The sequence below is a fragment of the Chiloscyllium plagiosum genome, unplaced genomic scaffold (genome assembly GCF_037043375.1).
Source record: "Chiloscyllium plagiosum isolate Xiang-an unplaced genomic scaffold, Cpla_swu_hap1 HiC_scaffold_10, whole genome shotgun sequence".
Classification (NCBI taxonomy): domain Eukaryota; kingdom Metazoa; phylum Chordata; class Chondrichthyes; order Orectolobiformes; family Hemiscylliidae; genus Chiloscyllium; species Chiloscyllium plagiosum.
The window spans coordinates 69,390,775-69,409,294 of record NW_028270148.1 but is presented as its reverse complement, the minus strand read 5'-3'; the positions used below and the strand labels follow the sequence as shown (position 1 = coordinate 69,409,294).

At 39.8% G+C, this 18,520-nt stretch overlaps 1 protein-coding gene across 6 annotated transcripts in view; it reads left to right on the top strand.

The window, feature by feature from the left end:
- LOC122552899 (exportin-1) overlaps nucleotides 1-18,520 on the top strand; it is an 81,452-nt gene that overhangs the window by 48,152 nt on the left and 14,780 nt on the right. For all 6 annotated transcript variants that reach the window (XR_015758464.1, XM_043696079.2, XM_043696078.2 and 3 more), the window contains 5 exons: nucleotides 937-1,100; nucleotides 1,232-1,366; nucleotides 3,103-3,286; nucleotides 5,122-5,228; nucleotides 15,471-15,665. Coding sequence is in view for 5 of the 6 variants with exons in the window: in XM_043696079.2 (XP_043552014.1) it covers nucleotides 937-1,100; nucleotides 1,232-1,366; nucleotides 3,103-3,286; nucleotides 5,122-5,228; nucleotides 15,471-15,665 (785 nt within the window). In the remaining variant the exon portion in view is untranslated. The remainder of the gene's footprint in view (nucleotides 1-936; nucleotides 1,101-1,231; nucleotides 1,367-3,102; nucleotides 3,287-5,121; nucleotides 5,229-15,470; nucleotides 15,666-18,520) is intronic.

Genomic DNA, 18,520 nt, shown 5'->3' with positions numbered 1-18,520 from the left:
CTCAAGAACTATATCCTTTTCCTTGAAAACATTGTGTTTTGACCTCTGCTGCTTTCTGTGACAGAGAATTCCATTGGCTGGCCACTCGCTGGTTGAAGAAATCTCTTTGCTTCACAGACCAAAATGGCCTGCCCTGTATTCTTAAACTGTGACCCTGGTTCTGGGCTCACTGGTCATCGGGGACATCTTTCCTGCATTTACTGTGTAGTCCTATTAGAATTTTGTTTCCATAAGATCTCCCGCATCCCCCCCCCCCCACACACACGCGCGCGCATACATTCTTCTAAACTCAAGTGATCTTGTAGTCCTCACTGAACCAGCCTGTCTTCATACCTCAGTCCTGCCATCCCTGGAATCTGCGGAAGGGCCTGAAATGTTAACTCTTGATTTCTCTCTACACTTGCTGCCAGACATGCTGAGCTTTTATAGCAATTTCTGTTTTTGCTTCAGCATAAATGTGTTGAATGCTTCTTGTATTAATGATTACTTTGAGGCAGAGCAGCTGTTGATTTACAGGCGAACTTAATGCTGTTTTATGTATCATAAGTTCCAAACTACAGCAATAAAATCTCAACTTTGTTTTATAACATTATTTTTAAACTGCTGACTAAACAGCTGAGCTCTTGATTTGAAGGCTCCATTAGTCTTGAGTTTAAAGTTAACTTGTGTAACGGCATCGTGTCTAAGATAGGATTCGAAACCTCGACAACATTTTTGGTTCTGAGATGATACTCCTCTGGATAAGGTGACATTTCATGTGCTTTATCTGTTTCTGTTGTAATATTGTAGTTTTTCTATTAATGCAATATAAAGAATGATCTGTTCCTGAGTAAATTGCATTTGAATTTTGAGATTTGAGCATTTTTATGGTTAAAAAAAATCCTTGGGTCAAAGAGTTTTTTTTTAAAGTATGTTCATTTTACCTTATGAATTTAGAAACCCATGATGGAGTTCAAGATATGGCTTGTGATACTTTCATTAAAATTGCACAAAAATGTCGTCGACACTTTGTTCAGGTCCAAGTTGGTGAAGTAATGCCATTCATTGATGAGATCCTGAATAATATAAATACTATCATCTGTGATCTTCAGCCACAACAGGTAAGACTATAAAATGGTTTGAAAATAAAAAATAAATTTAGATGTTAATTGAAAGGCTAACATGCAAATTATTTTTTAGAATATGTTGGTTTAATAGTGTTTTTAAATGTTTATATTTTCATTGTCCATAGGTTCACACGTTTTATGAGGCGGTTGGTTATATGATAGGTGCTCAGACTGACCAGGCTGTTCAAGAACATTTAATAGAAAAATATATGATGCTGCCAAATCAGGTCTGGGACAGTATAATTCAGCAGGCAACTAAAGTAAGTAATGGCATTTTTGTTTAAATATTGGAAAGTTTATAATCATTTATTTAATTTCTCATTTTAATTCTTGCCATGGAAGTGTGATTTTGTTTGAAATCCAGTTGCATTTTTAAACCAGAGTAATTGGCATACTCTGCATAAATTTTAAAAAGTGTTTCCCTTTTTTCACCATGCTGTTACTGCAGTTTCCTTTTACTAACTGTGTTTACAGAGGAACGTTGATTATCTGAAGGATGTGGGCGGGGAGTATTTCGTTCAGCTAATCAAATTCCAGATAATTGAATACTGGATTACATAGTTTAGCCAAGCATCGGGACCTTGCAATCTTGCCGGATAATCCAATATTCGGATAATTGAATGCTAGATAATGGAGGTTCCTCTGTATTGAGCTTTCCTCATGAGTCCCTGACAACAATTTTGACCCCTATCAAAAGTTATGGACGTTAGAAAGAGGTTTACGGAAAAGTGTAATTAGAATTGCTAAAACAACAAAGACTGGAACTATTTCTGTTTTCTGCCCTCTGTACTGAATTCTCTTTTGTGGAACTCATGTTTTTCTAGACTCATATCAACCATTGATTTATTATGGTAAACCAGTTGTGGTCAGTGTGGTCTATGTGCCATTACAGATGTCTTCATGGAAGTGGCACACAATAGATGGCACGGTGGCTTACTGTTCATTACTGCAGCATCACAGTGCCAGGGGCCCAGGTTCAGCTCTGGCCTTGGGTCACTGTCTGTGTGGAATTTGCAGATTCTGTGTCTGTATGGGTTTCACCAGGTGCTCCACTTTCCTCCCATAGTCCAAAGACTGCTTTGTGAATATAGACGTTATGTCAGTGAGTTTGCAGATGACACCAAAATTGATGGTGTAGTGGATAGTGAAGAAGATTATCTCAGTACAACAGGATCTTGATCAGATGGGCTGAGGATTGGGAGATGGAATTTATTTAGATAAATGTGAGTTGTTGGATTTTGGTAAGGGAGAGCAGGGCAGGACTTGTACTATTAATGGTAGGGCCCTGGAGAGTGGTGCTGAACAAAAACACGTAGGGATGCAGGTGCATAGTTCTTCGAAAGTGGCATTACAGGTAGATAGCGGGTGGTGAAGGAGACTTGGCACGCTTGCCTTCATTGGTCAGTGCATTGAGTATAGGAGTTGGGATGTCATGTGGATGGACAGGGCATTGGTGAGGTCATTTAGCATTTATTTTATTTGGCTGTGGGATGTGGGTATCACTGGCATTTGTTGTCTGTCCCTGATTATCCTTCGATTTGAGTGGCTCACCATTTCAGAGGGTAGTTGAGTCGGCTTGAGTTGCATGTAAGCAATTTTGGCATGTCGCAAATTGCTTTCCCTGAAGGACATGAATGAACCAAATGGGTTTTACAATGTTTGATAGTTTTACAGCCATCATAATGGGAACTAACGTCATCTTCCAGAATTATTCATTGAACAGTGTTCTGTAAGAAGAAATAAGTTCTAAGGAATATATTAACCTTCAGACTAATTCTGTTTCAAAATTGTTTTTTGACCATTGTGTTGATTATTTAGAAGCATTTATGTATTACTCAACCTTATTTAAATCCTGTAGTTTTGTCCTGTGTGCATTGCAATGATCTAGCAACTTTTTGCTTTTAACAAAAAAAAATGAATGTGGTGCATCTCCTTTCTGAACTTCTCCAGTGAACAAACCAATTAGTTGATTTCTTTTTTCCCCTTTCTGTTGTAGAATGTTGACATTCTCAAGGATCCTGAAACTGTAAAACAGCTTGGCAGTATTCTGAAAACTAATGTTCGAGCTTGCAAAGCAGTTGGTCACCCATTTGTCATCCAGCTTGGTCGAATATATCTGGATATGTTGAATGTATACAAGTGCCTCAGTGAAAATATTTCAGCAGCAATTCAAACAAATGGTTGGTTGAATATTTTGTGTTTCTAAAATAGGCTTGTTTAATATGAAATGATGGATTCATAGTAAGATAAATTGTTTTACAAGTTAAATGAGCATGAATGAGAAAATTGCTTGATTTCTTAAAGGCTTTGTTAGTTGCTTTTTAAATGCTTGTCAGAATATTGGAATTGTTTACTCTTAAAAACAAGATTACAGTTTAAATTTCTGTCAACTAGCGTTAATACTAATTAAGATCCAGTGCCAAGAGTACAATGCTTTCCAAACTTTAATGTTTTGAGAGGATGATTGGGCATTTTGTTTGTTGAAGTACATTTGGATAGTCAAGGTCAGATTAGGGGTAGTCAGCATGGATTTGTGCGTGGGAAGTCATGTCTGACAAATCTTGGGGTTTTTTGAAGAGGTAATTAAGAGGATAAGGTAGTGGATGTTGTCTATATGGATTTCAGTAAGTCCTTTGACAAGATCCCACATAGCAGCTGGTCATGAAGGTTAGGTTGCGTGGGATCCAGGGAGAGCTGGCTAATTGGATTCAAAATTGGCATGATGGTTGAAGGTTATTTCTTGGACAGAAAGCCTGTGACTAGTGATGTGCCATAAGGGTCAGTGCTGGGATCTTTGTTATTTGTTACTTAAGTGATCTGGATTTGAATGTGCAAGCTATGATTAGTAAGTTTGCGGATGATATAAAATTAGGAGGTGTCGTTGGTAGTGAGGGAGATCAAAAAGTACAAAGAGATCTTGATCAGATGAGGAAGTGAGCTGAGGATTGGCAAATGCAATTCAATATAGATAAGTGTGAGGTGTTACACTTTTTGGAAAGTCAAACTAAGCTAAGACTTGTACAATAAAGGATACGGTCCTGAGGAGTGTTGTGGAACAGGAACCTAGGGGTACAAGTACATAGTTCTTCAAAAGCGGCGTCACAGGTAGACAGGGTGGTGAAGAAGCGTGCTAACCTTTATTGGTCGAGGCATTGAGTATAGGAGTTGGGATGTTCTGTTACAGTTATATAAGTTGTTGTTGAGGCTGCACTTGGAGCATTGTGTATAGTTTTGATCACCCTGTTATAGGAAAGACTTAGACTGGAAGGGGTGCAAAGAAGATTTACAAGGATGTTGCCTGGACTAGTAGGCCTGAGTTAGAAGGAGAGGTTGGCCAGGGTAGGACTAGATTCCATGGAACATGGGAGAATGAGGGCTGACCTTTATTGAGGTGTACAAAATTACGAGTAGCATAGAATGAATGCACATAATAGTTTTCCCAGGCACACGGAATGGAAAACTAGAGGGCATAGATTTAAAGTGAGAGGGGAAAGATTTAAGGAGGACCTGAAGGGCGGCAACTTCCCGCAGAGAGTGGTGCATATGGTATGTGGAATGGGCTGCCAGAGAAAATGGTTGAGGCAGGTACAATAGCAACATTTTGTTTAAAGTGTGGATTGGTACATGGATGAGAAGGGTTTAGTGTGATATGGGCCAAATGCGGGCATTTGGAATTAGCTGAGTGGGCACCATGGTCAGCATGGACCCGTTTAGGCCAAAGGGCCCCTTTCCATGCTGTATTACTCTATGATGAAGTATGTTATCTCTGATCCTTGTAATTTACTAATCTCCAATGTGAATTAAATATATGTTGGTACAATTTCAATCGAATGATCAGAGTTTGTACATTTTGGTTTGTTTTTTATTAAATTTTGTTGGGGAACTTACAACTGTGATTTCACCCTGAATAGAAATGTCATGTGAAAATTCATTACAAACTAGGTGTGTTGGTTAGAAAAAGAAATGGCTCTCAGCAAGGTATGTTATATTTTCATTGATATCTGTTATATTGTAGGTGATGTCGTTACAAAACAGCCCCTGATCAGAAGTATGCGCACAGTAAAAAGGGAAACCCTGAAGCTTATTTCCGGTTGGGTGAGCCGATCCAATGATCCACAGATGGTAAGTGATGGATAAATAGGAACTTGAATGTGGAGGAATAAAGTGTTAATTTCTTTTTTGATACAGAGTTTGTGTTGGGTTGTCCAGTGTTTTCTTGAACTGATCAAGAATGCCTGATTAAATCTCTACTCCATCATGTTATGTGTATCTTCTACTCTTAACACCCAGCACAAAATTTTCTATTCTCGTCATTCTACCTTACACCTGAAGAATAGTGGTGGGGGTGGTGTAGAAAATGTTGATTTTATTTTGGTTCATGGCCAAGAGAGACGTTTGGTACTACACAATGGTATTTTGTAGCAAAAGAGCAAAGTACTGCAGGAGATCTGATATAAAAGTGTTGGAGAAACTCTGTTCTGACAATATCTGTGAGGGCAGAAATGGAGTAAGTTTTTCCAATTCAAAAGAAACTTGTTCAGAGCTGTATAGTTGTAGTAGACTGTTAAATGCTTTAGCACTTCATTTTATCCGAATGCCAGTCCTAATTTTTAAAGCTAAAGGGGTGATCTCCTTCTGAGGAAGGGTCACTTGATCTGAAACATTAACTCTGTCTCTTTATAGATGCTGCCAGACCTGCTGAGCCTTCTTGGCAATTTCTATTTTTATCCTCTGCAAGTGTTAGAATTGTAATCCTGCTGTGGTTTTACTTTTGGCTACTATAAGTTATCAAGTGATCACATGATTCCCGATGAGGTGTTGACAGTCTGGAACTGATTTTGTACGTTACTGAGCTTTGACTCCATTTGTCCATGTTGAAGCATTCTTGTGCAAGCGATCTTTCTTATTTGATATTTTCAAACCATCTTATTTCTAAGTTGATTGTTGCCAATTAAGCCTAACTTCTCTATTCGTCGACCATATATCTTTGTCCCTGTCCTTTTTTTAAAGCCCATACTTCAGCAAGTTTTATTAGATTTGCTGTTGATTGTGTATCTGTGTTTATGGGGTATCTCACTCTAGTCTGAAGAGCTTTGTCTTTTATGTTAAAGTTCCATTCATTGAAATGTTGACTTCCATCTACGTTGTCTCATTTTAGCATTGTTTTCTAGATTTGCCTTCAACTCTCTCAACTTTCAAGGGAATATTCTCCAAAGTTATCCAATTTCTTGTAGCCAATTTCTTGTAGCTAATTTCCTTTATTGTGAGTAGCTGTAATTGATTTCAGATTTGACCTCTGCCAACCTGTTGGTCTTTTTGACCAATTGTCAGTGGTCTAGCTATTATTCTGTATAGTGTCAGTAATACTTCCATATCCCGAACACCATTTATTCTCTGACTTTCTAAAACAGTATCATCCAGTTATTATTGCTGTTTGGAGGCTTTTGCAGCAAGAAGTTAGCTGTCATGTTTCCCTAACTTATGCAATGGTGCATCTAAATTCATCAGCTTTAAAGCACCTTGGGATGTGTAACCATTATGTGAAGATGCTGTAAATCCCAAGTATTTTTCTTGCCTCAATCGTTCCATTCTTCCTTCCTTCCACCACTCTTTCACATTAGAGAAAGTGAGGACTGCAGATGCTAGCGATCAGAGTCACAAAGTGTGGCGCTGGAAAAACACAGCTGGTCAGGCTGTATCTGAGGAGCAGGGGAGTCGATGTTTCGAGTCCAAGCTCCTCTTCAAGCTTATGCTTAAACGTTGACTGGGCCGATGCCTGACTGGCTGCGCTTTTCTACCGCCACACCTTTTGACGCTCCTCATCCTTGACTTTCTTTTCATAAGAATTAGGAGGCAGTTCAGACCCTCATGCCAGCTCCGCCATTTGGTACAGTAATGGTTGATCTCCTCTAGGCACCAATGTCACTCTCCATAACCTTTCAACCCCTTAAGAATTAAAAAATCTGCCCATCAACTCAGATATACTCCATGTCCCAGCATCCATCACACTTTAGGATAGTTAATTCCACATATGTACGATTCTTTGAAAGAAGTAATTTCTCCTCATCTCTGTTCTAGGATAATGGGTAGCAGATTTAAAACAATTGCCTCATGTTCTAGATTTCCCCCACATGAAGAAACATCATACCTCTGTGATGACCATGCTTCCACTTTCTAAACTTAATAAATATTAAATCCCTTTGTTCACCTATCCTCCATTTGCAGTCTCAACCTTTGAACTTGAATGACTGTGCATCAACCCACATAATTCGTTTGAAATTTGTATTGTCGACCTTGTTATGCTCTGAGCTTACTAGACATTATTTCTTCCTTGCCTTTTGATTATATATTATCTGCTTTTTACAGAAACATGTTAACTTGTTCTAATCAGCTCCTAGCTTTTTACATTTATACTTAAATGGTTTCTGGTAATTTTGTCCATTGGGACTTAGCGTTAGTTGAAATAAAAACAAAAATGTTTTTTTCCCTTTGCTGTGAAAGAATAAAATAGTTGAAACTTTATTGCTGGAACAGCACAGCAGGTCAGGCAGCATCCAGGGAATAGGAGATTCGACGTTTCGGGCACAGGCCCTTCTTCAGGAATCCTGAAGAAGGGCCTGTGCCCGAAACGTCGAATCTCCTGTTCCCTGGATGCTGCCTGACCTGCTGTGCTGTTCCAGCAATAAAGTTTCAACTTTGATCTCCAGCATCTGCAGACCTCACTTTCTCCTCGAAGAATAAAATAGTCCCTATTAGAAATATTCAACAAACCTGGCAGCATCTGTATAGAAAAACAGCTAATTTGTAGATTCTGACTATTTGAAGGACAGCTAATTTAACCCCATTATTTTAAAAGACGATAGAGAGCAAGTGGAATTGTAAGTCGATTGGCCAGACATCATCGGTTGTGGGGCCAAAGGTTTCAGTGCAAAACACTGACAGGATTGGACAAAGTCAGCATGGATTTAATTAAAGGAAATCATACTTGACTAATCTACTGGAAGTTTTCGAGGCTATAAGTAGGAAAGTTGATACGGGGAGCCAATGGATGTTGTTTACTTGTGACTTTAAAAAAGCTTTTGATTAAGTCCCATTTAAGAGATTAGCAAGGAAAATTAAAGCACGTGGCTTTGGGAATGGTGTACTGAACATGGATAGAGAAATGGTTGGCAGACTGAAAAAGAGTAGGCATACAAAGATCTTTTTTCTCAGTGGTGACCAGGGACGAGCTGGAATATCATAGGGAACAATGCTTGCACCCCAGCTATTCTCAATATATATTAATAATTTAGATGAGTTTGTAGATGACAAAAGCAGGGTTGAAGACTGAGCTGTGAGGAGGGTGCAGAGATATTCCAGTGTGACTCAAGTTGAATGAATGGGAAAATGTAGTGAATGTGTGGATAAACGTGAGGTTATCCACTTTGGTAGCAAAAACAGGAAGGTATGTTATTACCTGAATGACAATAGATTAAGAAAGGGAGAGTTGCAATGAGACCTCTGTCCTGCAGCAGTCAGTGAGAAAGACACATGGCCTGTATATGAAGAGGATTTGAGTGCATGAGCAAAATGTCTTGCTGCAGTTGTACAGGGCCTTGGTAAGATCTCACCTGGATCTGTGTGCAGCTCTGTTCTCCTTATCTGAAGAAGAACCATATGGCTATAGAGGCAGTACAACAACTGTTACCAGACTGATTCTTGGGATGGCTGGACTGAGTTATGAAGAGGGGCTGGATCTGTTGGGACTATATTCACTGAAGTTTGAAAGAATGGGGATGGGTGCTCTCTTTGAAACCTATGCAGTTCTCAGAGCTAGATGGAAGAAATGCAGGAAAGATATTCCTGATGACTGGGGAGTCCAGGATCAGATTGACAGTTTAAGGTTATGGAGTAGGCTGTTTTGGACTGAGATGAGAAATTCCCTCATTCAGAGTGGTGTGCCTTGGAATTCACTCTCTCCGAAAGCTGTTGGGGCCAAAACATTGATTTCAAAGACTTGGATTAAGAGTACGGGGAGAAAGCAGGAACAGGGTACTGAATTAGATGATCAGCCAATGTATTGAATGGTGGGCCAAGCTTGAAGGGCTGAATGCCCTACCACTTGTATTTTCTGCATTTCATCCAAACTATTCCACTGACTTGTCTTGTGTATATATTTAGCAATTGAAAATCTAGAATTTCAAAAATAGAGAATTCTAAAGCTTTCCAACCCTATGGACTTCTTCACTCCCAGGGTATTATGGATGTGCCATCACTGAACATATTTAAGGCTGCGTTAAAAAGATTTTTGGTCCCAGGGAATTGTAGAGAAGTGGAGTGGGAACCATAAATGAAGGAGCAGCTTATGATAGGCAATTTGGTGTTCTTTTATTTCTTATGTAACTATGATCCCTTTGTCTTTGAACCCACGCTCCAAATAGATTACCAACTTTTCTTTCTGTACAGCTGAAATCAATGTTTTATCCTTTATGGTTTTATATTTCACCTATACGTTGCTGAAGTTGTCACCTGTTATGATCCCAGTTTATTTTACTACAGGAAAATTCTCATCCCAGACTAAAATCTTGCTTGATAGATCATATTTTTAAAAATAATTTAATAAGAAAACAGGTTTTATATGCAGAGGAAAATATTAAATGTAATCTAGCTGTTTACATCACAACTTGAAAGATTTCAAAATAGTTTAAAAATATAATATTCCATCTACCCCCAATAGCATCCCTTTACAATTCTCATAATATGAGAGAAAAAGTCTCTTTCCTATTGTATCTGTAGTTTTGATTTAACTAGTTTTAAATTCCCAGTCTTGAAAATAGCCTCTAGAGTTTCATACAACTGAGCTGAGTTTTTTTTCCAAGCTCCAAATAACCCCTCTAACCAAACATTTTCTGATCTGGAACTTGCCAACTGAACTCCTTACACTGGGGTAACCCATTTCTTAACTTGTATGACTTAACTCTGGTTGGAAAACTATTTCTTGCATCTAATGCCAACCAGTACTTTTCCAAGCTGAAATCCTTTCCCAAGCTATGGGTTTCCCTCCCGCCGCAGCAAAAAAAATTCCAGATCGTTCTAACTGAAAGCAAGATTATCCTGTTTGTTGTTTATTCTGTCAGCTCATAGAAACCTCTGCATTGCAAGTAAATTTTCTTCTTCCACCCACCCATCACCACCATGTGCTCGGCACCTGCTCTTGCCCTATCCTCCCACCCCCACCTCTCCTTCATCCCCTTTTTATATGCACAGACTAAAATCTAGTTCAAATCTACTTCAAAATTCTAATTCTACAGTGTGATATTAAAATATATATAAATTAACTTGCTATACATCTCCCTCACCTCATTCTTTCATATTCCATTTCATCTGCCAACTATTTCTATGTTGTCTGTAAACCGAATCAATTAATCACATTCCCAATTTTTGTCATAAAATACTTTGACAGTTGCAGTTTTAGTTTCAAGGGCAAGCAGACTAAAATTGTGTTGGGGGGTGAGTGTCAAAATACATTGTGGTGACAGATGAATGCTTTTCCTGAAAACCCTGGGATGGGGCAGGAGGCGAGGATTGAAGCATGGATAGGTACCTGGGACTTCGATGTTATGGCCATTTCGGAGACATGGATAGAGCAGGGTGAGGAATGGATTTTGCAGGTTCCAAGGTTTCGATCTTTCATTAAGAACAGGCAAAGCAGTAAAAGAGGAGGCGTGGCCTTGTTAGTCAAGGATAGTATAACGGTGGCTGAGAGAACTTTTGATGAGGACTCATCTACTGAGGTAGTGTGGGCTGAGGTTAGAAACAGGAGAGGAGAGGTCACACTGCTTGGAGTTTTTATAGGCCTCCGCAGAGTTCCAGGGAGGTGGAAGAGAGGATTAGCAAAATTTATTCTGGGTAGGAGTGAAAGGAACAGGGTGATCATTATAAAGGACCTTAATTTCCCCAACATTGACTGGAAACGCTATAACTGTAGTATGTCGGATGGATCAGTTTTTGTCCAATGTGTGCAGGAGGGTTTCCTGACACAGTATGTCGAAGGGCTGACAAGAGGAGAGGCCACACTGGATGTGGTGCTTGGTAATGAACCAGGCCAGGTGTTTGATTTAGTTGTAGGTGAGCACTTTGGAGAGAGTGACCATAATTCGGTTACGTTTAGTTTAGCAATGGAAAGGAATAGGTACGTGCTACAGGTCATGAGTCATCGATGGGGCAAGGGCAATTATAATGCGATTAGGCAAAAATTAGGATGCATAAAATGGGGTAGCAAAATGCAGGGGATGCAGATAATGGTAATGTGGAGCTGGTTTAAGGAACAGATAGTGTGTCCTTGATAGGTATGTCCCTGTCAGGCAGGGAGGAAGTGATAAGGTAAGGGAACTGTGGTTTACTACAGAAATTACATCTCTTGTTAAGAAGAATTTCTGTATGTGTTGATGAGGTAAGATGGTTCAGATGAGGCGATGAAGAGTTACAGATCAGCTAGGAAAGATTTAAAGAGAGAGTTAAGAAGAGCAAAGAGAGGACACGAGCAGTCTTTAGCAAATAGAATAAAAGAGAACCCTAAAGCTTTCTATAGATATGTGAGGAATAAAAGGATGATTGGGGTGGGAATAGGACCAATCAAAGACAGAAGTGGGAAGTTGAGTGTGGACCTTGTGGAGATCTGAGAGGTGCTAAATGAATATTTCTCATTGGTTTTCACTCGGGAACAGGAGACTATTGTAGAGGAGAAGAATGAGTACAGGATATTAGACTAGAAAGGATAGAGGTTAGTTACGAACAGGTGTTGTCAATTCTAGAAGGAGTGAAAGTAGACAAGTCCCCTTGGCTGGATGGGATTTATCCGAGTATTCTCTGGGAAGCTAGGGAGGTGATAGAGCCTTTGGCTTTGATATTTGAGTCGTTGTTGTCTACAAGTTTAGTACCAGAGGACTGGAGGATTGCAAATGTTGTGCCCTTGTTCAAGAAGGGCAGTAGAGGTGACCCAGGTAATTATAGACCAGTGAGCCTTACTTCTGTTGTAGGAAAGGATTGTAAGAGATAAGACTTATAATCATCGAGCAAGCGACAGTTTGATTTCAGATAGTCAACATGGTTTCGTCAAGGACAGGTCGTGTCTCACAAACCTCATTGAGTTTTTTGAGAAGGCGACCAAGCATGTAGGTGAGGGTAGGGCAATTGACGTGGTATACATGGATTTCAGTAAATCCTTTGATAAGGTTCCACATGGTAGGCTGATGGAGAAAATGCAGAGGCATGGAATTGAGGGTGATTTAGCATTTTGGATTAGAAACTGGCTTTCTGAAAGAAGGCAGCGAGTGGTGGTTGATGATGGAAAATATTCAGTCTGGAGTCCGGTTACTAGTGGTGTGCCACAAGGATCTGTTTTGGGACCACTGCTGTTTGTCATTTTTATAATTGACTTAGAAGCAGGCATAGGTGGATGGGTTAGTAAATTTTCAGACGACATTAAAGTTGGTGGAGTAGTGGACAGTTTGGAAGAATGTTACAGGTTGCAGGGGGACTTAGATAAACTGCAAACTTGGGCTGAGAGGTGAAAAATGGAGTTCAATGCAGCTAAATGTGAGGTGGTGCACTTTGGGAAGAATAACAGGAAGGCAGAGTACTGGGTCAATGGAAGGATTCTTGGTAGTTTGGATGTGCAGAGAGGTCTTGGAGTCCATATACATAGATCCCTGAAAGTTGCCACCCAGGTGGATAGTGCTGTTAAGAAGGCATACGATGTGTTAGGTTTCATTCGTAGAGGGATTGAGTTCCGGAGCGGCAAAATCATGCTGTAACTATACAAAATGCTGGTGAGACCACACTTGGAATATTGTGTACAGTTCTGGTCCCCATATTTTGGGAAGGATGTGGAAGCATTGGAAAAGGTGCAGAGGAGATTTACCAAGATGTTGTCTGGTCTGGAGGGAAGGTCTTAGGAGGAAAGGCTAAGACACTTGGGTCTGTTCTCATTGGAAAGAAGAAGGCTAAGAGGGGATTTGATAGAGACATACAAGATGATCATAGGATTGGATAGGGTTGACAGTGAAAGTGTCTTTCCAAGGATGACTACGTCAGCTTGTACGAGGTGGCATAACTACAAATTGAGGGGTGATAGATTTAAGACAGATATCAGAGGCAGGTTCTTTATGCAGAGTGGTAAAGGGCATGGAATGCCCTACCTGCTAATGTAGTCAACTCAGCCACATTAGGGAGATTTAAACAATCCTTAGATAAGCACATGGATGATTTTGGGATAGTGTAGGGGGATGAGCTGAGAATAGTTCACAGGTCGGCGCAATATTGAGGGCTGAAGGGCCTGTTCTGCACTGTATTGTTCTGTGTTCTATGATATGAATCATGAGGATAACCAATCAGAGCAATAGGTCCCTACACATGAGCAGGATCTGAGAAGAGCTGTTCCTCCATTCGTAGTTTCCCTCTCCCAGTTTTGCTACCCGTTGAGACAAAATCAATGATTGAATAGGCCAAGAGTGGGGCAGAGGAAATCTGTATTTCTGGCTGTTCCCGCAGCATGAAGGAGAGTATGACTATGATGAAGCAAGTTCTGAGAAGCTATTACTCTGCTCACTTGAGTGAGGAATGTGTCAGTTGGGACTGGGTCCATGATTTAGCCAAGTTGAGGCAAGAGTTGTCTGGGTCTCAGCCTGAGTCTGGATATCATTTTGAGGGCAGTGAGGAATGCTGGGCTTGAGCTTGAATCATTTGTTTGATTCAAGGAGTGAAATTTCAGGCTGCAAATTTCAGCTGATCAGGATGGTGGGAGTGACCGGGAATGCTTAGGATTATTGGTCAGCCTAATGTTATTCTATTCTACTTTTTTTTACTTTGGCCATAAAGATCTTGAGATTGAAGTGAACCTTTTTGGTTTGGCCTCTTCATGTGTCTCAAATGTCAGTAAAGTTGAAAACGTGTGCATTGTTTAAGCATGACTTGGCTATGATTACATTCCTTTTGCATCTTCAACTGCAATTAGTTTCTTGTCAGCAACAAATCACCCCTCATTTCTTTGGGACTGTAACTCAAAATCTGATTATCTTAATCCTGAAATTTTTTTTTTTAAATCATGCATTGTCTTTTCAAGTTGCGTATGATTGGGTATTGATATTCACTTACAATTCAGATACAAAGGAAAGCTGATCATTTTTCACATGCGGTGCAGGAGTGGTTGTGAAACTTGTGTTTCTGTTATATTTTCAGTAATGATGCAGGAATTGTTACCATTAGCCAAGTTTTAATTCAAGGTTGGCTATAATGAGGATTCCTGAAGAAGGGCCTGTGCCCGAAACGTCGAATCTCCTGTTCCCTGGATGCAGCCTGACCTGCTGTGCTGTTCCAGCAATAAAGTTTCAACTGGCTATAATGAGGAACTGTACAAAAGGAAAGAAACAGCCAGTAGGGGAGTTTAATCAGCCAGGATAGCTGAAGTGAGAGGTGTAAACTGGTGCCAAGAGAACCCAGCTTCTAGGTGGTGAAAGGAGCACAGGCATAAATTCTACATGGCAGTGCTATGCCATTACCGAGTGACTGATGCATTCTGTCGACAGGATTGGACTATTTAACCAACCTTCTGGCATTCAGTGAAATAGTGATCGCTGAATGCCAGATTGGTGGAAAGTCCTCGGTGCTGTCAGCACTCCATTCCCCTCCTTACTTCCCCAATCCAAATTGAGCCTGTACTGTCTGTCCTCAGCTAAACAGTTGGTGCACTCAGAATTTGAACCTCAGGAGGTGTACATAAACAACCAATGTGAGATTATTGCACAGAACATAGTGAAATCAGCCACATGTGTGCAAATTCAGTTTGGCTCAGGGACATCTATCACAAGTAGCTGATATTGCCATGCATGTATATCATGCTAATCACTCCATTTATATAAATGGCTGACAGGCTTAGGTGGTGGAGAATCTCAGAATACCTCTACAGCGGCGTTTGGTAGTTAAAGTCTGTAACTGTGTACACACTATTGAGTTTGCCCAGACTTTACGGCCTAATGTAACAGATTGATACCAACATCTATGGTATTATAGAAGAAGTATGCTGCAGTACATTTAACATTATAAGTCATCACAATGAAAACTACTGTTTAGAGGTTAAATGTAGTCATTTAACATTGGATCTTCTATTGGAGGAGGTTGATGTAAACGCTTTCAATGCCATACTGAGGTTCTTTTTGCAATTTCATAGGATTTTTCTCTATGTAACAATCATAACAAAAAAATTGTTTGTTTGACAAGCTAGGGTGGAGATAAGACTTGACTACTGATTATTTTCAAGAATTATTACTGTTTAAACTGTCCTATTCTTGTGCAAAAAGTTAATTTTTACAATGTTGATCATTGTAGGTAGGCGAAAATTTTGTTCCTCCATTGCTGGATGCAGTGCTTATTGATTACCAGAGGAATGTGCCAGCTGCTAGAGAACCAGAAGTACTTAGCACCATGGCAACCATTGTGAATAAACTGGGTGGACATATCACTTCTGAAATTCCTCAGATATTTGATGCTGTCTTCGAATGCACTTTAAATATGATTAACAAGGTAAGGTAAACGGTTCATTGGATACAAGGATCCTGTATTTACAGACTTTAAATATAGGTAGAAAATAGCATACCCAGACATGTGTTGAGCTATGGGAATTACAAAAATCATGCATGGATTTTAAGTTGGAAATAAAAGGTTTTTAAATTAAAATTTGGTACTGTTGAGGTTTTGACAGCTTGTCACTTTTTATACTCTGCTCCCAGAATGAGAGATTCATGTCTACATTTATTGTCCATCCATTGATGCTCTGGAAAGTATCCACAAATATCAGAAATATGCCCTCTCGATGCTTTTAGATTTTTGTATCAGTGATCAAAGAACTTGAGGTGATATTGCCTCTGCCTCTCTTTGATTATTGAGGTTTGGTGATTGTTATTGTACTACAACCACAATACTGCTGATTTTGAGTTTCTTGAAAGTTGAAATACTCATCCACATTTAGCCTTGTTAATGAGGCTTTAATGTTCTGAATTGAAAAGTGTGGCGCTGGAAAAGCACAGCAGGTCAGGCAGCATCTGAGGAACAGGAGAATCGACGCTTTGGGCAATAAACTCTGCATCAGGAATGTGGCTGATGAAGGACTTATGCTGAAAATGTTGATTCGCCTGCTCGTCAGATGCTGCCTGACCTGCACTTTTCCAGTGCCACAATTTTCAACTCTGATCTCCAGCATCTGCAGTCCTCACCTTTTCCAAAGGTGACCCCATCTTTGTCCAGATTGTTGAAAGTGAGTTAATACTGAAATTCGGGGAATAAGCAATTCTGAACTTTGTTCTGACAAATACAGGTCATTAAGCAGCTCACAAAGTTTGGGCTAAGTAGTCTTCTGGGAATTCTTGTACTTATGTGATGGGCTGTGATTGATTTGACTCAACTTCCTGCCTTTGCCAAATATCTGTCCAACAATTTGAGGAATTCCCTCTTGATTCCAATTGACCTCAACTTTTCTGAGGTTCTTTACCATACTCAATCAAATTACTTTTGCATTGAGGCCACCTACCTTATGTCACCCCTCAGCTCTTGTGTACGGTTCAAGGCTGTAATAAGGTATGAAACAATTGTTATCCTGATACCTAAATTGAGCAGATGATGACTGAGGTGTGATTTAATGACACTATTTGATGAATTCCACAATTGTCTTAATTCACTGAGGTTGATTAAAACTATGATTAGCAGATTAGATTTGTGTGCAAAGTATGGGTAGGGTAATTTTCCTCCAGTAATTAAGAAGGCAAATAAAATTGTAAAGTCCGTACCTCTTTCTTTTACAATATTCTTGATTGCAGACTGAAATGGGAAAATAACTGATTTAAAGATCATGGATTTTTGAAGGATTTCTTTACTTTATAAAAGCAAGTTTCCTGACACTCAAGTGCTGCATGCATTGCTACTTTATACAAACGTTGGTGGGAGGCACTAGTTGCAGATGGAGTCCAGAGATATTTGGCTGGCATTAAGTAGCTGATTGTTCAATGAAATGGTGACAAGTTATCAATGACCACTTAGTTACCTTGCCTGCCAGCAACCATATGATTAGCTCCCAGACAGCGGAACAGCTTGGGATGCGAATATTCAGGGTAGAAGCCATACCTTGGAAGAGAAGGTGCTTACTTTCATCTGTGGTCGAAAACATTTCAGGCCTGAAACCCTGTTTTTCCCATCATCTGTTGATTTCAGCAGTGACATCTAATTAACTAGTTAATTAACCTTTATAAAAAGTGTACCTGTGCTTCATACAAGTCAGGAGAGGCCCTTAAGTCAGTGCAGACTTGATGAGCCATAAATCCTACTTTACAGCACTTGGTCCATAGCCTTGAAAATTGACATTTCAAGTGTACACCCATGTCCTTTTTTAAAAGTTGAGATTTCTTGCCTGTGCTACCTTCCAGGCAATGCATTTAAAATTAAGGATAAAAATATATTCCTCAAAACTCCTCTAAATCTCCTGTCATTCACCTTAGAAGTATGCAAGTTGTTATTGACCCTTTACCTACAGGCAACACCTCATTCCAATCCACCTTGTCCATGTCCATTGTAATCTTAAATATCTCTGAGGTCCCCACTCCGCCTTTGCTCTAAAGAAAACAACCCGAGCATACCCAACCTGTGTTCATGGCTAAAATGTTGCATTCCAGGCATACCATACTGAATCTCCTCTGTATCCTCCAGTGTAATTGCATCCTTCCTATAGTGTTGTGACCAGAAATGTGCGCAAACAACTCCTAGCTATGGCCTGACCAAGGTTTTGTACAACTCCAACATATTCTCCCTGCTGTTACAATCTATGCACAATAGACAACAGCCTCCAGTCTCTGAAACAGCCATTCACTGCCATGTTTGGCTTCTGCCACTAATTCTCCTGCAAGCAAGTAAAAGTATCTGGAAAAGGAAGATCAAGAAGCAGCATTCTGTTTGGCAAAGGGAACGTCTTGGCAAATCTAGCCAGGGTCTGTTGAACTGCCTTTCCAGTTATAGCTTTAGCCCATAACACCAGTTCATGTGTGTGTGTGTGTGTAAATTGAGGTTTTTAAGGGGTTAGAGTCATATGCCGATGTTTCATAATTGTTTATCTGTAGTAAGAACTTGAGTTTTTGTAATAGAAGTTCTTGAGTGCTGAAACCTGGTCCCTGCTTTCTGTCAACCTGAGTTTGAAAGACAGAAAATAAGGAATTCTGCATTTTATATAAAATCTATTAACTTTTCTGATGACTCCAGGAATAGGACAGCTGAATTTCCAGTGTGCTACAACAAAATGTTACCCTGAAAGTATAAGGATAGAGTTTAAAAGTAAGGAGCTCTTGCTAAAACTGTACAGCATTGGTGAGATTACATCTGGGAGTGTACTATGTCCA